At 38.2% G+C, this 20,734-nt stretch overlaps 1 protein-coding gene across 4 annotated transcripts in view; it reads right to left on the bottom strand.

The window, feature by feature from the left end:
* Positions 1–20,122, bottom strand: part of SMC3 (structural maintenance of chromosomes 3) — a 37,996-nt gene extending 17,874 nt beyond the window's left edge. Inside the window, exons 1-13 of one of the 4 annotated variants that reach the window (XM_045438871.1) lie at positions 19,476–19,556; positions 18,908–19,261; positions 18,619–18,694; positions 12,317–12,355; positions 10,631–10,698; positions 8,692–8,763; positions 8,235–8,314; positions 7,888–7,966; positions 4,413–4,530; positions 2,706–2,881; positions 1,984–2,064; positions 1,342–1,506; positions 310–431 (exon numbers count right to left, since the gene is read on the bottom strand). In XM_045438871.1, the coding sequence (XP_045294827.1) occupies positions 310–431; positions 1,342–1,506; positions 1,984–2,064; positions 2,706–2,881; positions 4,413–4,530; positions 7,888–7,966; positions 8,235–8,314; positions 8,692–8,763; positions 10,631–10,698; positions 12,317–12,355; positions 18,619–18,694; positions 18,908–18,970 (1,139 nt within the window). In that variant the 5' untranslated portion in view covers positions 18,971–19,261; positions 19,476–19,556. Of the gene's footprint in view, positions 1–309; positions 432–1,341; positions 1,507–1,983; positions 2,065–2,705; positions 2,882–4,412; positions 4,531–7,887; positions 7,967–8,234; positions 8,315–8,691; positions 8,764–10,630; positions 10,699–12,316; positions 12,356–18,618; positions 18,695–18,907; positions 19,262–19,475; positions 19,557–19,692 lie in introns of those variants that run through there. The other 3 variants (XM_045438872.1, XM_045438873.1, XM_045438874.1) reach the window with 3 other exon arrangements.
* Positions 20,123–20,734: the final 612 nt, after the last annotated feature.

Here is a 20,734-nt window from a genome sequence, read left to right as displayed (position 1 = left end):
AAAAACAAAAACAAACATCATTCATGTTTTAAAAAGCCCAACAATATCTCACTATGTTGTCTCTGGTGAGTTAACTTCTCAGAGCCTCAAGTTTGTCAAACCTACAGTGATCTCCTAAAGTTTCTGAACAGAAAAAAAATGTATGCAATATGTATACAATAACGCTTGGCCCACAATAGTTTTTTAACATAGCCTATTACTTTGAAATGGAATTTAACTTTTGCCCTCACTGTCTTAACTCATAACTATTTAGGTTTTATAGAGGAACTATGTAGAAAGTTAGAAATGTTGGTGAAAGAAATCCCATACCGAGCAATTCCTCGCTCTTCTTTTTCTTTCACACTGTTGAATTTAGGTTCTGTTTCTGCCAGTTCTTTCTGTTTTTCTTCTATTTTTTCAAGCAGCTTCTGCCTCTCTTTTAATAAGCGTTTCTGTAAATAAAGGAGAAGTACAAATGTAATCTTTTTTTTAATTAAAAAAATTGTTGTTAAGGTTTATTTTTGAGAGAGAGAGAGAGAGAGAGAGAGAGAGCAAGTGGAGGAGGGGCAGAGAGAGAGGGAGACACAGAATCCAAAGCAGGTTCCAGGCTCTGAGCTGTCAGCACACAGCCCAACATGGGCGCGAACTCACAAACCGCGAGATCATGACCTGAGCCCAAGTCAGATGCTTAACCAACTGAGCCACCCAGGCGCCCCAGTAAAAATGCAATCTTAAATTTTTTAAGATTTTGTGCTTAAGTCTAGCATAAAATATTTTCTCGTGAAAAGAAATCATGAAAAAACTGATCCTTCAACACAAAACTAATATTTATTTGCCTATTTATTTAAAGATTTTATTAAGTAATCTCCATACCCAACATGGGGCTAGAACTCACAACCCTGAGATCAAGAGTTGCATGCTCCACCAACTGAGCCAGACTGGCCTCCCACAAAGCTAATTTTTTTTTTTTAAGTTTATTTATTTTTGAGACAGAGAGAGACAGAGCATGAACGGGGGAGGGGCAGAGAGAGAGGGAGACACAGAATCGGAAGCAGGCTCCAGGCTCTGAGCCATCAGCCCAGAGCCCGACGCGGGGCTCGAACCCACGGACCGCGAGATCGTGACCTGAGCCGAAGTCGGACTCTTAACCGACTGAGCCACCCAGGTGCCCCCCACAAAGCTAATTTTTAAATGAAAGAAACAAGGAGACAGTACAGAGTTGCCACTTGAGTAGAAATTATTGTAATGTGCCAGATATTTTACAAAAATTCAAGCATACATCCTTGTCACAGAAAGGATGGTCTTCTGTAATTCCTATTCAACTGAATGTTTATGTCTTTCATTTTTAGTATTTTAACTCACCCTTTGTTCACTATTACCAGCCAATTCATCTTGTAAGTCCTTGGCTTTAAGCTCCAACTTAGTCCTCTGCTTAATTTGTTCTTGTCTTTCAGCGCTGAGCTGCTCCTTTTCTTCTTTCATAGCTGAAATTTTTGTTTTCAGCTCTCTAACTTGACGTTCAATATCCTAATCAAAAAGTATCAAATAGAAATGAGTCAGACAATTGAAAGTACAACAGCAGAGTTTGGACACCATTAGTTCTATCCCTTCTTTTTCTTTCAATTACACTTTCAGTACTATTCTGTCTTTCCAATACTCAATCTCAATGACATTCACTTCAAGTTACCATTTCATAATTCTGTTAATTTTGTTTAATGTTTAGAGAGACAGAACTTGAGCGGGGGAGGGGCAGAGAGAGAGGGAGAGACAGAATCTGAAGCAGGCTCCAGGCTGTCAGCACAGAACTTGATGTGGAGCTCAAACTCATGAGCCATGACATCATGACCTGAGCTGAAGTTAGATGCTTAACCAACTGAGCCACCCACGTACCCCTTTAACTTTTTGTTTTTGTTTTTTTTCAAACCATTCCATAATTCTGGTACAAAAGGGGGTTTACTGTGGTCGAAAAATATAAGCTAACCTAAGCCTTGTTTATAATCTTACCTCCATTTTATCTCTCGCATCCTGCTGGGCATCTCTTAATTGTCTGGATTTTTCCCCACTAGTCTCTCGCTTAGCAGAAAGCTGGGGGAAGAAAAAAAAGCTATAATTTCTAACTCATTTTATATTTGTTTCATACTTCACAACATAATAGTAAAATTTTAAAATATCTTCTAAAATAAAATCATTCACTTAAAGAGTTTTTATAAAACAATTTTTAGTGGTTTTAAGTAAAAAGTCCTTTAAGTATTACCTAAAGCAATTTTTGGACAAAATATCAGCAATACTATTTACAAAATACATTTTAAAAAGCCAACAAAAAAATTCATGAGGCTTTTTCTTTTTATTATCAAGTAAATTCTACCCACAACATGGGGCTCGAACTCACAACCTGAACTCCAAGATCAGGAGTCCCATGCTCCCGACTGACTGAGCCAGCTAGGCACCCCTTCTTCATGAAGCTTTTAAAGGTGGCTGCCCTCATTTTGGTTTGTCTTGCATCACCACCTGATTATATTTCAGATGCAACTACAGCAAGGACCACACAGACCTAGGCATTTTCCTTGGAATAATTAAAAGAACAAATTCACTGACCAATGAATTTTAAGATTTAAAAATTTTTAAGGTCCTATTTAAAAACCATTGAAAAGTATAAATATAGCATGAGCTTAACTTACTCATTCAAATAAAATCACTCATGAATTTAAGTGACAAAAGTATTTTACCTCATCAAGTTTAGCACGAGTCTCATTAAGTTCCTGATTGTAAATGGTATATTCCAGGGCTCGTCTCATTTTATCCCACTTCTGATATTGAGCCAGTTCTTCCTTTTCTTCTTCTAAGGTATGTAATCTCTCTTCAATGTATTTTAACAACTCATTGATTTTTTCACGTTTGCCCTCTTAAAAAATGAGAGAGGAGTGAAGAAGTTGAATGAAATTTTGATGTAATATCTTCTCAAATATACCATGAGTTAAAATTAACCTTAAGAACTATAGCATTATTTGAAAGTATGTGGTAACCAAATCTAAAACTAAAATGACACGATGCTTCATTATGAAAAGCATCAGAGAACAGTTACACATGGTGACACTTTAAAACTTTTTATTTTAGTTCACATACAATGTTATATTAATTTCAAGTGCACAATAGTGATTTCATAATTTTATACATTACACAATGCTCACCGTGATAAGTCTAGTTACCATCTGTCACCGTACATTATTACAATATCATGGACTATATTCCCTATACTATACTTTTCATCTCTGTGACTTATTTTATAACTGGAAGTTTTTCCTCCTAATCCCTTTCATCTGTTTTACCCATCTTCCCCCTGCACCACCACCTTGGCAACCACCAGTTTGTTCTCTGTATTTATGAGTCTGTTTCTATTTTGTTTGCTGTTTTTTTTAGATCTTGTATATATGTGAAATCATGTGGTATATGCCTTTCTGTCCGACTCATTTCACTCAGCATGATACCCTCTAAGTTCATCCATGTTGTCACAAATGGTAAGATCTCATTTTTTAAAAAATGGAGTAATATTCCCTTGTATGCATATACCACATCTTTAAACATTCATCTGATGGACACTTATGCTGCTTCCGCATCTTCGCTACTGTAAATAATGCTGCAATGCACATACATATGGGGGCATATATCTTTCCAAACTAGTGTTTACTAATTCTTACAATACATGTAGTAAGGCCTCTGTTTAAACATCCTTTAAAGGCAACTGTGCCTTCCCACAACATTACAAAATTAAAAACCATAACATCATTGGTGTCACTGATTCTCAACTTTTACTATAATAGCATTATCCACAGCTGCCGTATATTGAACACCTACTATATTCCAATCATGGTACTACTTTGCTCCTCTATTTATCACCATAAACTATGAAAAAGAATTTTACAGATGGAGAAGCTTTAGACCAGAGAGATCAAGTCTAAAGTCACATCGTCAGTTAATTATTAGTCAGATTTTGAACTCAGGACTATCTATGGAATGACAAACCATAGCAATTGAAAAGCAAAGTAGGGTTTCCATCATAATGTACTAAGGAAAATTCTTAAAGTTTTCCATTTACTTGCTCCTGAACAACTTAAAACCAAATGCCAGCTGATACTTCCAGAAATGCTTTTTGAGGTTTGCATCCAAATCTGTTATCCTCACTAACAATGAGGACGTTAGAGGCACAAAACAGTTGACCTATAAAGGCATCATTATCTAACAGTAATTATTTAAAGAGAGAAATCACTGGAAATCTCAAACCTTAAAATGTCTCAAACTAATTTTCTCTCCATTCAGTACACAGGCAAACTATCAAACAGTATACTCTTGAGAACAGATTGAACTCCTCTCAACTATCATAGCACAATGAATATGTAATTCACAACAAAAATAAGGCAGAATCACATTCATTTTACCTGTTTCTTTCATTAAAGATATGCTTTCTTCTTTTCGTTCATCATACACTCTAGTACCAGCTACTTCTCTTAATAGTTTTAGTCTCTGAGAATCTGGTGCTGTGGCCATCTGGTTGATCTAAAAATTTTAGAAAAATAATTATTACGTAGCTATAGACTGTTCTTTAAGAACTCTACTTTGAAAGAGTACTCACATGCTAGCTTTTAAGTAGAGCATAACTTCAATAATGCAATTCGTACAGTGCATTTACTTACAGACCTCTATCTCATTTAAATAAAATTTATTAAATAAAAATCCAAATAGGATTGATACATTCATAAGTCTAATTTATGAATAAGACTCTCTAAATTAAAAATGAAGGAAAAACGTGGCTCCTGGGTGGCTCAGTCAGTTAAGCATCCGACTCTTGATTTTGGCTCAGGTTCTGATCTCGCAGTTTTGTGGGTTTGAGCCCCACATTTGGCTCTGAGTGCTAGCTTCCTGAAGCCTGTTTGGGATTCTCCCTCTCTCCTTCTCTCTCTGCCCCTCCCCTACTCATGCTGCCTCTCTCAAAATAAACTTTATAAAAACAAAACAACAAAAACAAAAACGAAGGAAGAACATTACATCACCATTTTTCCTCAGTCAATATGATAAAATATAAAAGATGAACTCCAGGGGTGCCCAGATGGCTCAGTTGGTTAGGCATCCAACTTTGGCTTAGGTCACGATTTCAAGGTTTGAGAGTTCGAGCCCTGCATTGGGCTCTCTCTGCTGTCAGCACAGAGCTCGCTTCCAATCCTCTGTTCCCCTCTCCTCCTGACCCTACTTCGCTTGCATGCATTCTCTCAAAAATAAACAAACATTAAAAAAAAAAAAAAAAGATGAACTCTGTTCTAAAAGAACAGTATTTTTACAAGGGGAAACTATCACTCTACGTTTTTAAAAAGTTATGATACTATTAAAAGTATAGCAAAAATGGTATGCTTTATTATTATTACTATTTAAAAAAAATTTTTAATGTTTATTCATTTTTGAGAGACAGAAACAGAGCGTGAGCTGGGGGAGGGGCAGAGAGAGGGGGAGACAGAATCTGAAGCAGGCTCCAGGCTCTGAGCTGTCAGCACAGAGCCCAATGTGGGGCTCAAACCCACAAACTGTGAGTTCATGACCTGAGCTGAAGTCACATGCTTAACTGACTGAGCCACCGAGGTGCCCCATTATTACTATTATTTTTTAAGTAAGCTCTATGCCCCCAAGATCAGGAGTTGAATGGTCTACCAACTGAGCCAGATGAGTGCCCCCAAAATGGTATTCTTTAAATATAGATAGGTAAAAATAACTGTCTATCACAGGTAGTAACTAACATTAAATAAAACAAGCAAAAGCATTTTAAAAATCTTATTTAAAAATATATGGTGGGGCACCTGGGTGGCTTAGTCGGTTGAGCATCCAACTTCAGCTGAGGTCATGATCTCTCAGTTTATGAGTTCGAGCCCCACATTGGACTCACTGCTGCCGGCACAGAGCCTGCTTTGGATCCTCTGTCCCCTTCTCTCAGACCCTGCCCTGTTTATGCTCTCTTTCTCTCTCTCAAAAACAAACAAACATCAAAAAAAAATTTTTTAATATACGGCAAAAAAACACAGAGTGGTACAAACTAAGTGCCATGCAACTTTAAACAACAAGCGTGAGTTTAACATATTCATAAAAATAAAGTTAGCCACTAAATGCAAAAAATGCTGTCATGGCATTAAAAAAGTGAAGTTACTCTAACACTTTCACATAAAGACAGAAATCAACTCTGGGAAAAATGTGGTCTATCAAAGTATAGACATCAAAGAATCTCCTTTCAGATTCTTATCACTGGTTACTCCAATTATGCATGTTCATTCAAGTTGCTCACTTCAAAAATATTTAATAAATGTTTACAACATATATGCCACTCTGCTGAGCACTGGGAAAAGAGCAATGAACAAAACAAAGTCTTGCCCTCATGGAACTTACATTCTAATGGAAGAAATAAGTATACCAATACAGTATAACTATTATGAAAAAAATCAAATTAGAAAAAAGTGAAGTGCCTTCACTGGGGTGAAGGCAACATTCTTTTAGATGAAGTAATTTATGGATGGCTTAATATGAAATGACATGAATAGAAACTGAAAGTATAGGGGCCTATGCTGTATGTTTGCAGGGAAGACTCAGATTAATTAGTCTTTCGTAATCAGCCTCTTTAAATTTTTTGTTTATTTTTGGAGTAGAGACAGAATGTGAGCGGGCGAGGGGAAGAGACAGGAGACAGAATGCAAAGCAGGCTCCAGGCGCTGAGCTGTCAGCACAGACCCCAATGCGAGGCTTGAACCCACGAACTATGAGATCTTGACCTGAGCCACAGTCAGACACTTAACCTACTGCGCCACCCAGTCACCCCGTAATCAGCCTCCTTTTAAAAAAATTCCTTGCTTCTAAAGATGGTCTTCAAAAACTTGCTCTGCATTTCCCAAATGTGAAACACCATACGTACTCTTCCTAATCAGTTCGGAATGCTAAGTTTTCAACACGTATCTAAAAATGTCTCCAATATGAAATAAGAAGTGGACATTTAAAAAGAACTTTCCCCTAGTCCAAAAAAACACTACAGCAAACTATGTGAACAATGCAGGGTATGTTCTAAGAAAAAGAAGTTGTCTTAGATAAAATTTAAAGTATATGAGGAACCAATAACCAGCTAAAGTATGCAACTACTAAAAACTATAAAGAATAGGGGCGCCTGGGTGGCGCAGTCGGTTAAGCGTCCGACTTCAGCCAGGTCACGATCTCGCGGTCCGGGAGTTCGAGCCCCGCGTCAGGCTCTGGGCTGATGGCTCAGAGCCTGGAGCCTGTTTCCGATTCTGTGTCTCCCTCTCTCTCTGCCCCTACCCTGTTCATGCTCTGTCTCTCTCTGTCCCAAAAATAAATAAACATTGAAAAAAAAAAAAAATTAAAAAAAAAAAAAACAAAACTATAAAGAATATAATCTCTACAAGCAAAAACAATACACAGCATTATGGTAGATTTCTGGCAATGTAAGCTTTCCACCATTTTAACTCTGTGATATATTAAATAACAGAGTATTACTTTTAGGAAGTAATTTTTTTCAAATGCTATTTTTAAAGAATTTCTACAATATTCTTAAATATTTCCATTGTGACTTTCACAAACCAAAATGTCTTCCAGTATAGGACACCTTATTAAGTGATACAGGTCACAACGAAAACAATATCCACTAACTGCTGAAAAAATTGAATCCCATTACACAGTGGATCTACTTTGTAATTTTATGGCCACATAAAAGGTAATACTAATATCTATACAAAATAAATCAATGAAAACAAGAGACAGTAAGGTCCATTTTTGCTTCAACTTAACCACTAGAATCTATAAGCAAATTCATCATTCAAGTGAATATACTCAGAAAACATTCTATAAAAAAAGGGCATACAATATTTTTACCTTTCCTTGTTTTACAATATAATAAGGATTGCTTCGAGAAAAACCAGCACTTTCAAGGAGATTCATCACATCATTTTTCCTGTTAATAAACATTGAAAATATTTTTTCAGATTATTCGCCCAATAATAAGCAAAAAAATGAAGGGTAACTGCTGGGTTAAGGAACATGAGGGAGTATAGAATAGTCATGAAACCATTTATTCTACTGGCCTCAGAGAATCTTGATTCTTCTGTTAATGCTCTAAATTTTGGTTTGTTGAACACGAGGCATATATAACCCATATAGGAGTTAAGTAAAATACTTTTACTCTTTCATAAAGAAATTATAAATGTAAAGAAATTGCTTACGTGACCATTTTCTTGTCTAAGAAATACTGATCCTTTTTGGCACCAATAACTCTTCGAAGTGAAACTTCTTCTTTATCAATCTAAGAAAGAATGTAAAAGCCTGAAGTTAATTTCATAGTAAAAATGGAAAACTTTTCAGTTAATAAGGTCATTCTAGAGTCTGTAACCATAACACTTATTTTGAAATTTCAATTCTCACTAAAGATTTGCTATGAATATCAATTCTTATGACAAAGATATTTTTTCACAACAACTTACACACCCTATTTGCTAGAATGTTCATTATAATTTTAGGACAAAATGAATATGTAAACCATATAGCTATTTTAACATAAACTAAATTACAAGAATTGATTTTAATACAGTTATGAATGTTTCAAAGGTTGGGGAAAAAAATCAGCTGCATCAATAAAATTCTCAAAATTGTGACTAGAAAAAAAAAAAAGCCATTACTCACTGGCAACCGGTTGTCCGAATTATCAAAAATAATCTCCACGAAAGCAGAAATAACACGAGGACCAGTACCCTCCTAAAACATGTAAAAAATAAAATTGTCATTTAAGTGGTATTTTCACATTTTTTTTTATTTTTTCTGTAAACACCTTTAAAGTTTAGTGCATGGCAATAAGCCTAATTCAATGGAAAAAAATTTCTATTGGGCTAGTATATATCCTAGAGCAAAGACACTGGATGAGGATAACAATACTTGTCAACCAAATGGCTTTAGATTCTGACTAAAAAAATGAAAACTATGCAAGAGATATCAAAGTCAGATGTACTTAGGTCTTGTTCTGAAGACCACTTTATTAGAACATAAGACCCCATGCCTACCTAATTCTACTTATTTGCTAATATCAACAACACTTTGAGGCTTTTCTCTTACAGACTCACTTAATGCTGGAAAGGAACCCTAACAAATCATATAATTACTGGAACTCGGCTTTTTTTAATTTTTAAGTTTATTTATTTATTGTTGAGAGAGACAAAAAGCGCAGGTGTACAAGAGAGCAGGGGAGGGGCAGAGAAGAGAGAGAATCCCAAGTAGACTCCACACTGCCAGCGCGGAGCCCAACGGAGGGCTCGATCTCACAAACCAAAGATCATGACCTAAGCTGAAATCCAAGGTTGGATGCTTACCGACTCAGCCACCCAGCTGCCCTGGCTTTTAAAACTAATTATTTATTTTCATTTACTTGTTTAAATTTGCTATATCCTATATAATTTTAAATCTGCTATGAAAACACACACAGTTAATATATGTCACATATACACCAATTTATGATGCTGCCACTCCTTTACCAAGTTCAGATAATTTCCAGATTCTAGAAACTGTTACTACACAGTGATTCAATATAATAAAGAATGATACCTAAAGAAGTTATTCTTTCAATGCCTATCTTAGAAACCTAAAAAAAATTTTTCCTATAGGCAACCAGTTGATAATGGTAAGAAAACAAACAAAATAAACCACCTCCCTAAGTGTGAGAGACTCTGTTAAGATATACCAAGGAATCTCACTTTCTCATTTTAAAACTAATTATGTCGTATTCAAACCGACAATAAATTTATTATTTTGTTATAGCCTTTTATCATTTTTTATCCTAAAATTTCTTTAGTTCATTATTCATAATGATCCAATGAAAAATTCTAATAGTTTTCATTACTATAAATACACTTATCTTTCATATTGGGAAATGATGTGACCATTTGAATTACAAATACGGATAAAATTATAACATGTTATGCTGTTTAGTTTGTAATGGTTCCTTCTCTATGCTCCCAATTAACTTCTGGTTCTGAGTCTCAAAGTTCCTAATTCCCAATTTCAAACTCTTTTCTCTTCAGCAAGCCTGTTTCCAGAGCATCACCAGACCATACTCTTAATAAAGAATTTGTATTTATGGGGTGCCTGGGTGGCTCAGTCAGTTGAGTGTCCAACATCAGCTCAGGTCATGATCTCATGGTTTTTGGGTCCGAGCCCTGTGCTGGGCTCTGCGCTGACAGCTCAGAGCCTGGAACCTGCTTCAGATTTTGTGTCTCCCTCTTTCTCTGCCCCTCCCCTGCTCATGCTCTCTCTCTCTCAAAAATAAACACTAAAAAATTTTTTTAAAAAGAATTTCTATTTATATGGAAGACATTTATAGGAAAGTCCTACAATTTTATTACCATTTACATAAAAATTAGGCCTTTATCATGCATTAATATAGTAGGCTAAATTCCATAGTAGAATTAACACACTTAAGAGAGACTGTACCATGTTTACTAAGAGAGATTATATCATGTTTACAAAAGATCTGAAACTTGAACAAGTGATTTTATTTACCAGAATCAACAATATAGTTTTAAAAATACATAATGTCAACATGTATTGACAATCTCAAAGCAATCTCACTCACATGCAACAAAGCCAATCGCTGTTCCGGACGAAGATGACTGAACTCATCACTAAGAACAAACTGAATTGCTAAAAATACAAAAACATTAAATATTAGTACAGTCTCAAAGAAGCTTTATGCCTTAATTTATAACTTCCCATACCTCTATCAGGTAATGAACAAGGCAGATAAAACAGATTATCTATTTCATATAGGCAAAAAATTGCTTGTATTTTAGACTAATCAGCTTAGAAATGACAAGAAAAATACTAAGAAGCTTGCACTGAAACATTTAAGGGAAGAAAAAGAGAACACTGAGGTAACAAAAAGAGGTAAGCAGAACTAAAATCTACCTCTTGATCAAAGTATACACTGAGTGATTAACACTTGGCTTTTATCCACTAGAAGTAAATAATATACATCAAAATATGTATTAACAAAATAGAACATATTCTTACCATATCCTTAGCAGGATAGTTTTGTCAAAGGAAATTAAACTAAGTGGGAAACACAGGGAAACAGTTCAGATTCCCACATTCTACTGCACTGTTTGCACTGCTGTTATCTTCTGTAAGAAGTCACTGCTGCTTCCATATAAAGTACCTAACTGGACCACCCTGCCCTAGAAATGAAACTCTACTCAGCTGTCCTGTTACCAGTTCACCCAAGAGACCTTTGACATTCCAAGAGTTGAGTACGCATGTATGAATGTGTATGTTGAGGGGAGAGTGGTTATCTTTCATAATCACATAATCACCTTAGGGGAACAGATTCAAACTGCCTTTATCCGCCTGGAGATTATGAAATACTTCTACTCCAATCCCACTCACTTATCATCACCAAATTACAACCACTGAAGGGCTACAGATTTGTGAGCACAGAGGGATAGAACCTTTGCTCCTGCTAAGCTCCACCCCCTTTCCCTCAAGCAATACTCAAACAAGAGGTTCAAAATTTTTTCAATCTACTTCTTGTATAGTTCAAACCTGTTCAGATGTTTTCTCTCTCCAAAGGATTTGTTAACAGAGGCATTATACTTAAATGTATTTTATCTTTAGAATTTTCAAAGCTATTTACTATCTTCAAACTGACAATAATCTTTGTTGAGTCTCTAATTTTTTACACCCCTCTATCTTTCATAAAAATGATTTAGAAAACATTTTTTTAAAAGACGAAACAGAGGGATGCCTGGCTGGCTCAGTCAGTAGAGCATGCAGTTCTTGATCTTGGTTGGGATTATGAGTTCAAGCCCCATGTTGGGTGAAAGGCTTATTTACTTACATACATACATAATGAAACAAGAAGATGAGTCATTTTCCAAAACAATATTAACTATGTTGTTGCATTTACACTTGTATAAATATGCATCTGCAACATTTACATACAGCATTCAAGTTTAAAAAGCACTTCCATTATTATTATCTCATGATTCCCATAACCATCAAAGTAGACAGGTCAAGTACACTTTTAAATTGCAAAGAGTACCCTGAAAGATTGTTTTGCCCAACCTTCTCAGCTACTTAATCACTAGGTATAGAGTAGAACTCAGATCATTATACTCTACACTCCCTACACTAAACTGCAACCCTGTACAAAAAAGTATTTCTTGAGTTTCATACAGACATAATCTCAGAAAACCAATCTTTAAAATAAACTACGCGAAGATACCCAGGTCTTAATATATTTAGAATTGAAAAAAACACTTACCGTAAAAAAAGTTACTTTTTCCAGATCCATTTCTGCCCACTATAAAATTTCAAAAAGTACATGTTACTTTCTATAAAAACCAATAAAATTAAAACTTTACCATAAGTATTAAAAAATTTATATTCAATTTTCTAACTTAACATCTTAATATCTGAAATTAAATACAAAGAGCAGTGAACAAAAGAAATCCATAAACAAAACAGCTTTAATCACCAAATGAATGCAATTTTTGTAGAGACTTCAGGTATTTTTTTTTTCTTAAATTTACTTCATTGTTTATTCTTTTGCTTTTTCCTAACAAATAATATTTGGAATAATTAATATGTTACTAGGTTTTCATAATTTACAATCATTACTATGGACACGCAATTTTTTTTTAATTTTTAATGTTCGTTTATTTTTGAGACAGAGACAGAGCACGAGCAGGGGAGGGGCAGAGAGAAGGAGACAGAATTCAACGCAGGTTCCAGGCTCTGAGCTGTCAGCACAGAGCCCGACAAGGGGCTTGAACTCACTGACTGAGATCATGACCCGAGCCAAAGTTGGACACTCAACCAACCGAGCCTCCCTCCCACTACTTGTACATGCTCTCTCAAAAGAAGTAAATTAAACAACAAAAAGAGTAGACATCATTCACTTCCAGATATAATATACTCAGAAGGACACGTCATTTATGTAGTATTTTTTAAAAACAATGTTAAAAAAGACAAAGAAAGGCTATGGAAATGATCCAGATTAAAGAGACTAAATAGATATGACCACCAAAAGCAATACCTGACCCTAAATTAGGCCCTGTACTGGAGGAAAAAAATACTATAAAGAAAATTTGGGGGTCAATCAGTACAACTGGAAAATAAACAGCAGATTATCGTATTAATGTCAAATTTACGGAAATTTACAAACTCTACCCTGATTATGTAAGAGAATATCCTTATTCTTAGAAAGCATACGTTGAAGTCAACGGTAAAGGACAAAGACCTACATAACTTACTCTAAGAAAAAAAGTGTGAGAGTGGGTACAAATGATAAAGCAAAAGAGGAAAAAGTTAACAGATAGATTTGGGTAAAGGAGATCAGCGTATTCTCTGTACTGTTCCTATTTATACAACTTTTCTGTACATTTGAAATTATCTCTAAATAAAAGTTTAAAAAAAGAATTTAGCATTCAAAGAATTACATAGTTAAAACTGTAATCTATTCATAAATAACTTAAAACTTTAAATTTCCCTTTAATTACTCCTACCCATCAGTGGAATACTGTAAAGCAATTTCAAGGATGTTGACTATTTAATAAGGAAAGAGATTCAAGACTTATTCTTAAAAAAATTTTTTTAACATTTATTTATTTTTTAGAGAGAGAGAGACAGAACATGAACGGGGGAGGGGCAGAGAGAGAGGGAGACACAGAATCCGAAACAGGCTCCAGGCTCTGAGCCATCAGCACAGAGCCTGACGCGGGGCTTGAACTCACAAACCGCGAGATCATGACCTAAGCCGAAGTCGGACACTTAACCGACTGAGCCACCCAGGCGCCCCGAGACTTATTCTTAAGTAGAAAAAAACAGATTATCAAAAGATTATACTACAAGCCCACTTTTATTTTATTTTAAAAGGCTTACTGTGGGGCACCTGGGTAGCTCAGCTGGTTGAGTGTCCAACTTCAGCTCAGGTCAGGATCATCCTCATGGTTCAATTTGGGGATTCCAGCCACCGGGCTCTCTGCTGTCAGCACAGAGCCCACTTCACATCCTTGGTCTCCCTCTCTCTCTGCCCCTCCCTGTTCTTGTGTGCACTCTCTCAAAAATAAATAAAACATTTAAAAATTTAAATAGGGGCGCCTGGCTGGCTCAGTTGGTTAAGTGTCTGACTTTGGCTCAGGTCATGACCTCACTGTTCTTGACCTCTAGCTCCACGTTGGGCTCTTGTGCTGAGAGCTCAGAGCCTGGAGCCTGCTTTGGATTCTGTGTCTCCCTCTCTCTCTGTCCCTCCTCCATGCATGCTCTGTCCCTCAAAAATAATAAATGAAAAATATTTTAAAAATTAAAAAAATAATTAAAAATTAAATTAAAATGCTTAGGGGGAGCCTAGGTGGCTCAGTCCGTTAAGCGCCTGACTCTTGATTTTGGCTCAGGTCATGATCTTACTGTTCATGGGAATAAGCCCCACGTTGGGCTCTGTGCTGACAGCTCAGGGACTGCTTGGGATTTTCTCTTCCTCCCTGCCCCTCCCTCACTTGTGCTTTCTCTCAAAATAAACTTAAAAAAAAAAAAAAAAGGCTTATTTATGTAGATGTACACAAAGACTGGAGGCATATGGGGGTAGATCCAGTTTATATGTGCCCCAGAATCACCTGCCCCAACCCAAGCCTTAACTGCCTGTCAATGGAGAGATTCAGTATTCCATCACCTTTAGGTTGTTTCAGCCTACCCTGGGTGTGCACTCAGGTCAGACCTGTGAAAATCCAAAAGACACTATATAGTTCCCTGACTACTTTAGGGGGTTAGTCCCCAGAGTAACACAATCCAAAAGCATGGAGGAATTAATGCCCTGTGTGGTAAACTCTGACCAATCAGAGAACAGGAACTAGCAGACAAAGCCGTCTCTATTCCTTTCCAATCTGATCTTTCCCAGGTGTGGTGGGTTCACAAAGTCTGTCTGGAAGTTATCCAATATGACCACAAACCAGCTGAACCTTCTTTATAAAGCTATGACCAACTTTCCGTTTTACTCTTGCCCTCAGACTGAACCTTCCCATTAAAGTCTTATTAGTTGCTGAGTGGGCCTTGGATTCTGTTTTCTAGGAAACCAAGGCTAATACAAGTATAGATTGTTAATATTAAGAATGGCTATTGCTGGGCAGGATTACAGTTTAGTTTTTTCCTTTCAGCTTTTAAACTCTTCCATAACGTTCTACAATTAACATATTTCTTTTGTTAAAAAGCTAGAGACAAAGTAACCTTAAAAAGGTGTATGTTTGGTAATTCAAACATCATTCAACTGTTCAAGCAAGAGATTAAAACACTGAAGATCACCAGAAGATATAGTTGCCTTCAAATCTTTTTTTAAGGTCAAATCATTAAATCATCAAAGTACTATGCTTTCACAGGATATTTTTAATGTCAATCTCAGTCTATACTACTTTGGGTCTTTCCTGTCTTTAAAACATGTTTAAGCAGTGGGGTGCCTGGGTGGCCTACTTGGTTAAGTGTCCAACTCCTGAGTTCAGCTCTGGGCATGATCTCACGGTTCCTGAGATAGAGCTCTGAGTCAGGCTCTGCATTGACAGTGAGGAGGCTGCTTGGGATCTTCCCTCTCCCTCTCTCTGCCCCTCCCCTGCTCATGTGGGTATTCTCCCTCTCTCTCACTCAAAAAATAAATTTTTTAAAGAAGCTTAAAAACCTTAAAAAAAAAACATGTTTAAGCAGTAAAATCATATTAGGTTTGTTAAAACAAAAGAAAAAACACTTAGACAATTTACTCTGTAACTGTTACTATTAACAATACTAATGTAAACAAAGTAGTAAAACAGTGGTCTCTTAATAGCTAAAACAAAAATACTTGATAGATTCTACAATCTAATCATCATAATAAAAGTCATCATTTTACAGCTCATAAAATTATACCATTGATCTAATTAAGATATTCATCTAGTTTAACCTGTAATATAAATCTAGCAATTATATTTTAATAGAATATATAATTTTTAAATAATTTATATCTAGTAATTATTCATTTTTTTCCATTTCCAAAGATTTTCTGATTGGTGAAAATCAGAAGGTACTTGTAATCAAAATATAAATAAAATACCAGAACCATCAGGCTATCCTTGTGGCACTTCAATTAAATTAACTATTCAACAGGTACAGCAGAGGGTAAAAAGTGTTTTTTTTTTTATAAGTTTATTTTGCACGTGCGCACGGGGGTGGGAGGGACAGAGAGAGAGGGAGAGAGGATCCCTAACAGGTTCTGCACCATTAGCTCACAGCCCGATGCGGGGCTTGAAACCTCGAACCATAAGATCATGACATGATCCAAAACTAAGGGTCAGATGCTTAACTGACTGAGCCACCTAGGCGCCCCCAAAGTGTTTTCTTTATTCCCAACTACAAGGCTGCAACTAATGTACTGAGGGCAGGTTTTGTTTTTGCCTCAATTTTTATTTATTTTTTATTTTTTTAATATGAAATTTATTGTCAAATTGGTTTCCATACAGCACCCAGTGCTCATCCCAACAGATGCTCTCCTCAATACCCATCACCCACCCCCCATCAACCCTCAGTTTGTTCTCAGTTTTTAAGAGTCTCTTAAAAACTCCTCCTCCTTTTTTTTTTTCCTTCCCCTCCCCCATGGTCTTCTGTTAAGTTTCTCAGGATCCACCTAAGAGTGAAAGCATATGGTATCTGTCTTTCTCTGTATGGCTTATTTCACTGAGCATGACACTCTCCAGTTCCACCCACGTTGCTACAAAAGGCCATATTTTATTCTTTCTCATGGCCACGTAGTATTCCATTGTGTATATAAACCACAACTTTTTTATCCATTCATCAGTTGATGGACATTTAGGCTCTTTCCATAATTTGGCTACTGTTGAAAGTGCTGCTATAAACACTGGGGTACAATTGCCCCTATGCATCAGCACTCCTGTATCCCTTGGGTCAATTCCTAGCAGTGCTATTGCTGGGTCATAGGGTAGATCTATTTTTAATTTTTTGAGGAACCTCCACACTGTTTTCCAGAGCGGCTACACCAGTTTGCATTCCCATGCCTCAATTTTTAAATTTTATTTCAAAGTATAGTTGACACTTTTGCTCTCAATTTTTAAAATTTATTATTTATTTCAAAATAAAGTAGATTCTCTGGGAACATCAGCATTTAGTGTTTGCCTATTACTGATCTCTATGTAAATCCCACCTTATCCCATGCCACAGAATGAACTGTGTCACTCTCTCATTCATATGTTGAAGCCCTAACTCCAAATGTTATGGTATTTGGGGGGCGGGGGGGGGGGGGGGAGCTTTGGGAGGTAATCAGGATTAATGAGGTTGTGAGGGTGGGGCCTTCATAATGGAATTTGTGCTCTAATGAAGAAGAGGGAGAGAGAATCAAACAGTCACACGAGCCTGATGACAAAGATGGTGACTTTCAGGGGATGCCTGGGTGGCTCAGTCAGTTGAGCGTCTGACTTTGGCTCAGGTGATGATCTCACGGATCACGGGTTCGAGCCCCACATCAGGCTCTGAGCTGTCAGCAAAGAGCCCGAAGCCTGCTTTGGATTCTGTGTCTCCCTCTCTCTCTGCTCTTCCCCCACTCATACTCTGTGTCTCTGTCTCAAAAATAAACATTAAAACATTAAAAACAAACAAACAAAAAAGATGGCGACTTCCAGAATGTGACTATGCTGGCAGCCTGATCGTGGATTTGAGCTACCAGAGCAGTGAGAAGATAAATTCCTGCTCTTTAAGCTACCCAATCTATATTTTATGGTGGACTTAGCAGTCTAATATACCAATATACCCCTCAAGGAAGACAATGTATAGCTTAAGTCTATTTATAGCACATTGTTTCATCTAGCCTTTAAAAATTCAGCTAGATGAATTTCAGCTGGCTGTATCAGCAAAAAATGGACACTATCAGCTGAAGAGTCTTTAGACTAAATACTGTACTGCAGGACAATAATCGTTTCGGTCCTTTATCCTCATACATATACTTTCTCATTTAATTTTCCCAACAGCCCCTATAAGATAGGTATCATTAGCTCTTCATTATAAATCAGAAAACTAAAGCCCCTCAAGGAGTCGTTTGAAAAAGAGTATGTGTCAGAACTGGGACGTGAAACCCATTCTGTTATGCTCCAAAGTTTATGCTCTGCCCACCAAGCTGCATGGTCTGACCTTAAATATTAGGACAGGAAAGAAAAAACCCAAGAACAATCAAATTTGTGAATAAAGAATGGTCATCTCTGAAATTAGACAACAGTGGGCGTTTTAACCAGGAAATGACATATCAAGAAGAGTATAGCTCAAATGCTAACTTTAGTGTCATTCACTATAAACGTAAAGCTATTAAAAGACACTTTCACACCTACCAGGCTACCCAAATGAGTAACTTGTGCAAACATTTTAAGTGTATAAAGTAAGCAATTCATCAGTGCAGACTAAAAAAAAAAATGTTATTTCATATAGAAGAAACATGTATGAATTCATAGAATATTCAAAGCCAATTCCCATCTCAAGCCTAAATATAGACCGAATCTAAATGGCTCTATAAATATAAATCTGATCTTGGAAACCATGAACACTTACCAATAACATTATGCTTTGAACTGAAGGGATCTACAATTGTTTGATCTCTGTAACTCCGAAAACCCTGGATGATAACCTAATAAATAAAAGATACTTTTCAGAGAACACACACTACCAGAAGAAACTCCTAAACATTCTTCCTTGGCACTTCTCTCTCTGGTTTCTCATTTAATGCAAGATAGAGAACTTTCCATTTCATAGAAGAAAAATTCATTTTGGAAAGTGGCGATTAAAAAATCTTCTAAAACGTCCGCGTTTATCGGTAGCCACTGCCAGTGTTGTAAGTCACCTGTAAAGGAACTCTCAAGAGCAAGTACATTGTGTAAGTAAGGTTCGCTGGAACGCTGAACATCCCCGAGCTACAGCGAAAAAGTGTGTCAAGCAGGCCGGTCGGCCCCAAGCTTTCCTGACTCCAGGAGCAGTGGGCGCTTCTCTCGGACACGCCGACCGGCCAGAAGGAGCAGACGTTCCAAGAAAGGGGTGCTGAGAGTCCAACACATCCAACAGAGAAACTTTTCCAAGAGTGCGGATGGGTTCATCTTTGGGGTGGACTCTTGCGCGGGAAGACCATTTTGACAGAAGTAAACAAGTGAACGAGGCGGCGCTACATACTCTGCAAGGAGGAGGGTCCCTTTCCCGTCTCCTGTAATTCGGGGACAAAGACCCCGGGCTAAGCTGACACCCCAACCTGAGCCCCCCCCAGGGATGCCCCCGGGCCCGGGGGACCACCTTTCCACACACCCCGCGCAAAGGGCCCGCGCGGGGCTGGCCCCGGCAGGACGACACAGCTTGCCCGCCCCGCCGCTGCCGCCCCCAGCCCGCCCCCGACCCACTGGGAAGGCCCGGTCCCTCCAAACCTCTCGGAGATGCTACTCCCGCGGACGGGCGCCCGGCGGGGAGGCCCGCGCCGCGGCCCCGCGCTGGCGGGGCGGGGCCTCTCCCCTCCCCCGCAGCCCGCGTCTTGGGTCCACCCTGCCGGGAGGCGGGAGGCCACGGGTCGAGCCGAGACACCCCCGCCAGACGGAGCTGTCCTCACAGGCCCGCGAGGGAGTGGGCGAGACGCACAGGCCTCACCTGTTTTATGTACATGATTCCGCGCCTCTCGCCGGGGAGAAGGCCTCCCCACCGAGAAGCGACAGCGCTGCCGTGGGGTCCAATGAGGCGCCTACGAGACCCCTCCCCCAAAGCGCCGCTCGCTCCCGTCCAGCCAAACAAAATGGCGGCGCCCGCGGAGGCGGAGTCCGCGCCTTGAACGGAACCATACTCGCGGTCCCCGCAGAGCGTAGGGGGAGCCGGGGTCCCGTCTTCTCTTTACTTTTGGCAAAAGAAGCCTTCTAAGGCTCTATTGAGTGGATTTCATTTGATTGTTGAATTTTCAGCTGAACATTTCCGGAGAATCAGTCTGAAGCTTCACTCGAAAAAGCCTTGATCGTGAGATTTGAGCAGAGTCCCTCCGAGCGCGGAGCCAATGGTTGTGCCCACATGGGGGGAAAGGTTCGGCGCCAAAGCCAAGTGTTAGAGTCGGGGGGCCAATAGCGGAGCTTGCCGGTGGCCACGTGGTCTCGGGCTGTTTAAAAGTGGGCACCCCCGTGCTGCCGCAAGGGTCCGGAACTGGTGGAGTATAGTATTCGGCCCTCGGAATCCCGGCTGCTCTATTATTCTCCGTCGCCTTGGGAACTTGTGTAAATTTAGAATGGCTCCTCTTAGCTCTCGACTGGACACTCGTAGGATAGCCCATAAGGAACTTGGCGCAAAGTTTGTTTTAATAATGTGATCATTAATAATCCTGGAGCTCTTACTATGCCATTTGCTGTAAATCTAGGCCGACTTGAACAATTGCAACAAAAAGAGGTTAAAATTAAAAGCTCTTTTTTTTTTTTTTTTAAACAGCCTGAAAGAGGTGCTAGTAGCCCCCTAGATGATTCTAATCTAATCAATTTTAGGGGAAAAGTATTTGTTAGAAATTGGTAATTAAAATTACCTGCCATTTAAGTCGGTAGGTCCTTGTTTCCCCTCCTGCTGCTGCGAGCTGTTCCAGCCCTAATTATTTCTAGATTGAACTTTTTAATAGTCTGCTAACTTCATCCTTGTCAGTACCCCTTGGTGCTGGCAGAGT

The sequence above is a fragment of the Leopardus geoffroyi genome, chromosome D2 (genome assembly GCF_018350155.1).
Source record: "Leopardus geoffroyi isolate Oge1 chromosome D2, O.geoffroyi_Oge1_pat1.0, whole genome shotgun sequence".
Lineage (NCBI taxonomy): Eukaryota > Metazoa > Chordata > Mammalia > Carnivora > Felidae > Leopardus > Leopardus geoffroyi.
This window is presented reverse-complemented; position numbering and strand designations above follow the sequence as displayed.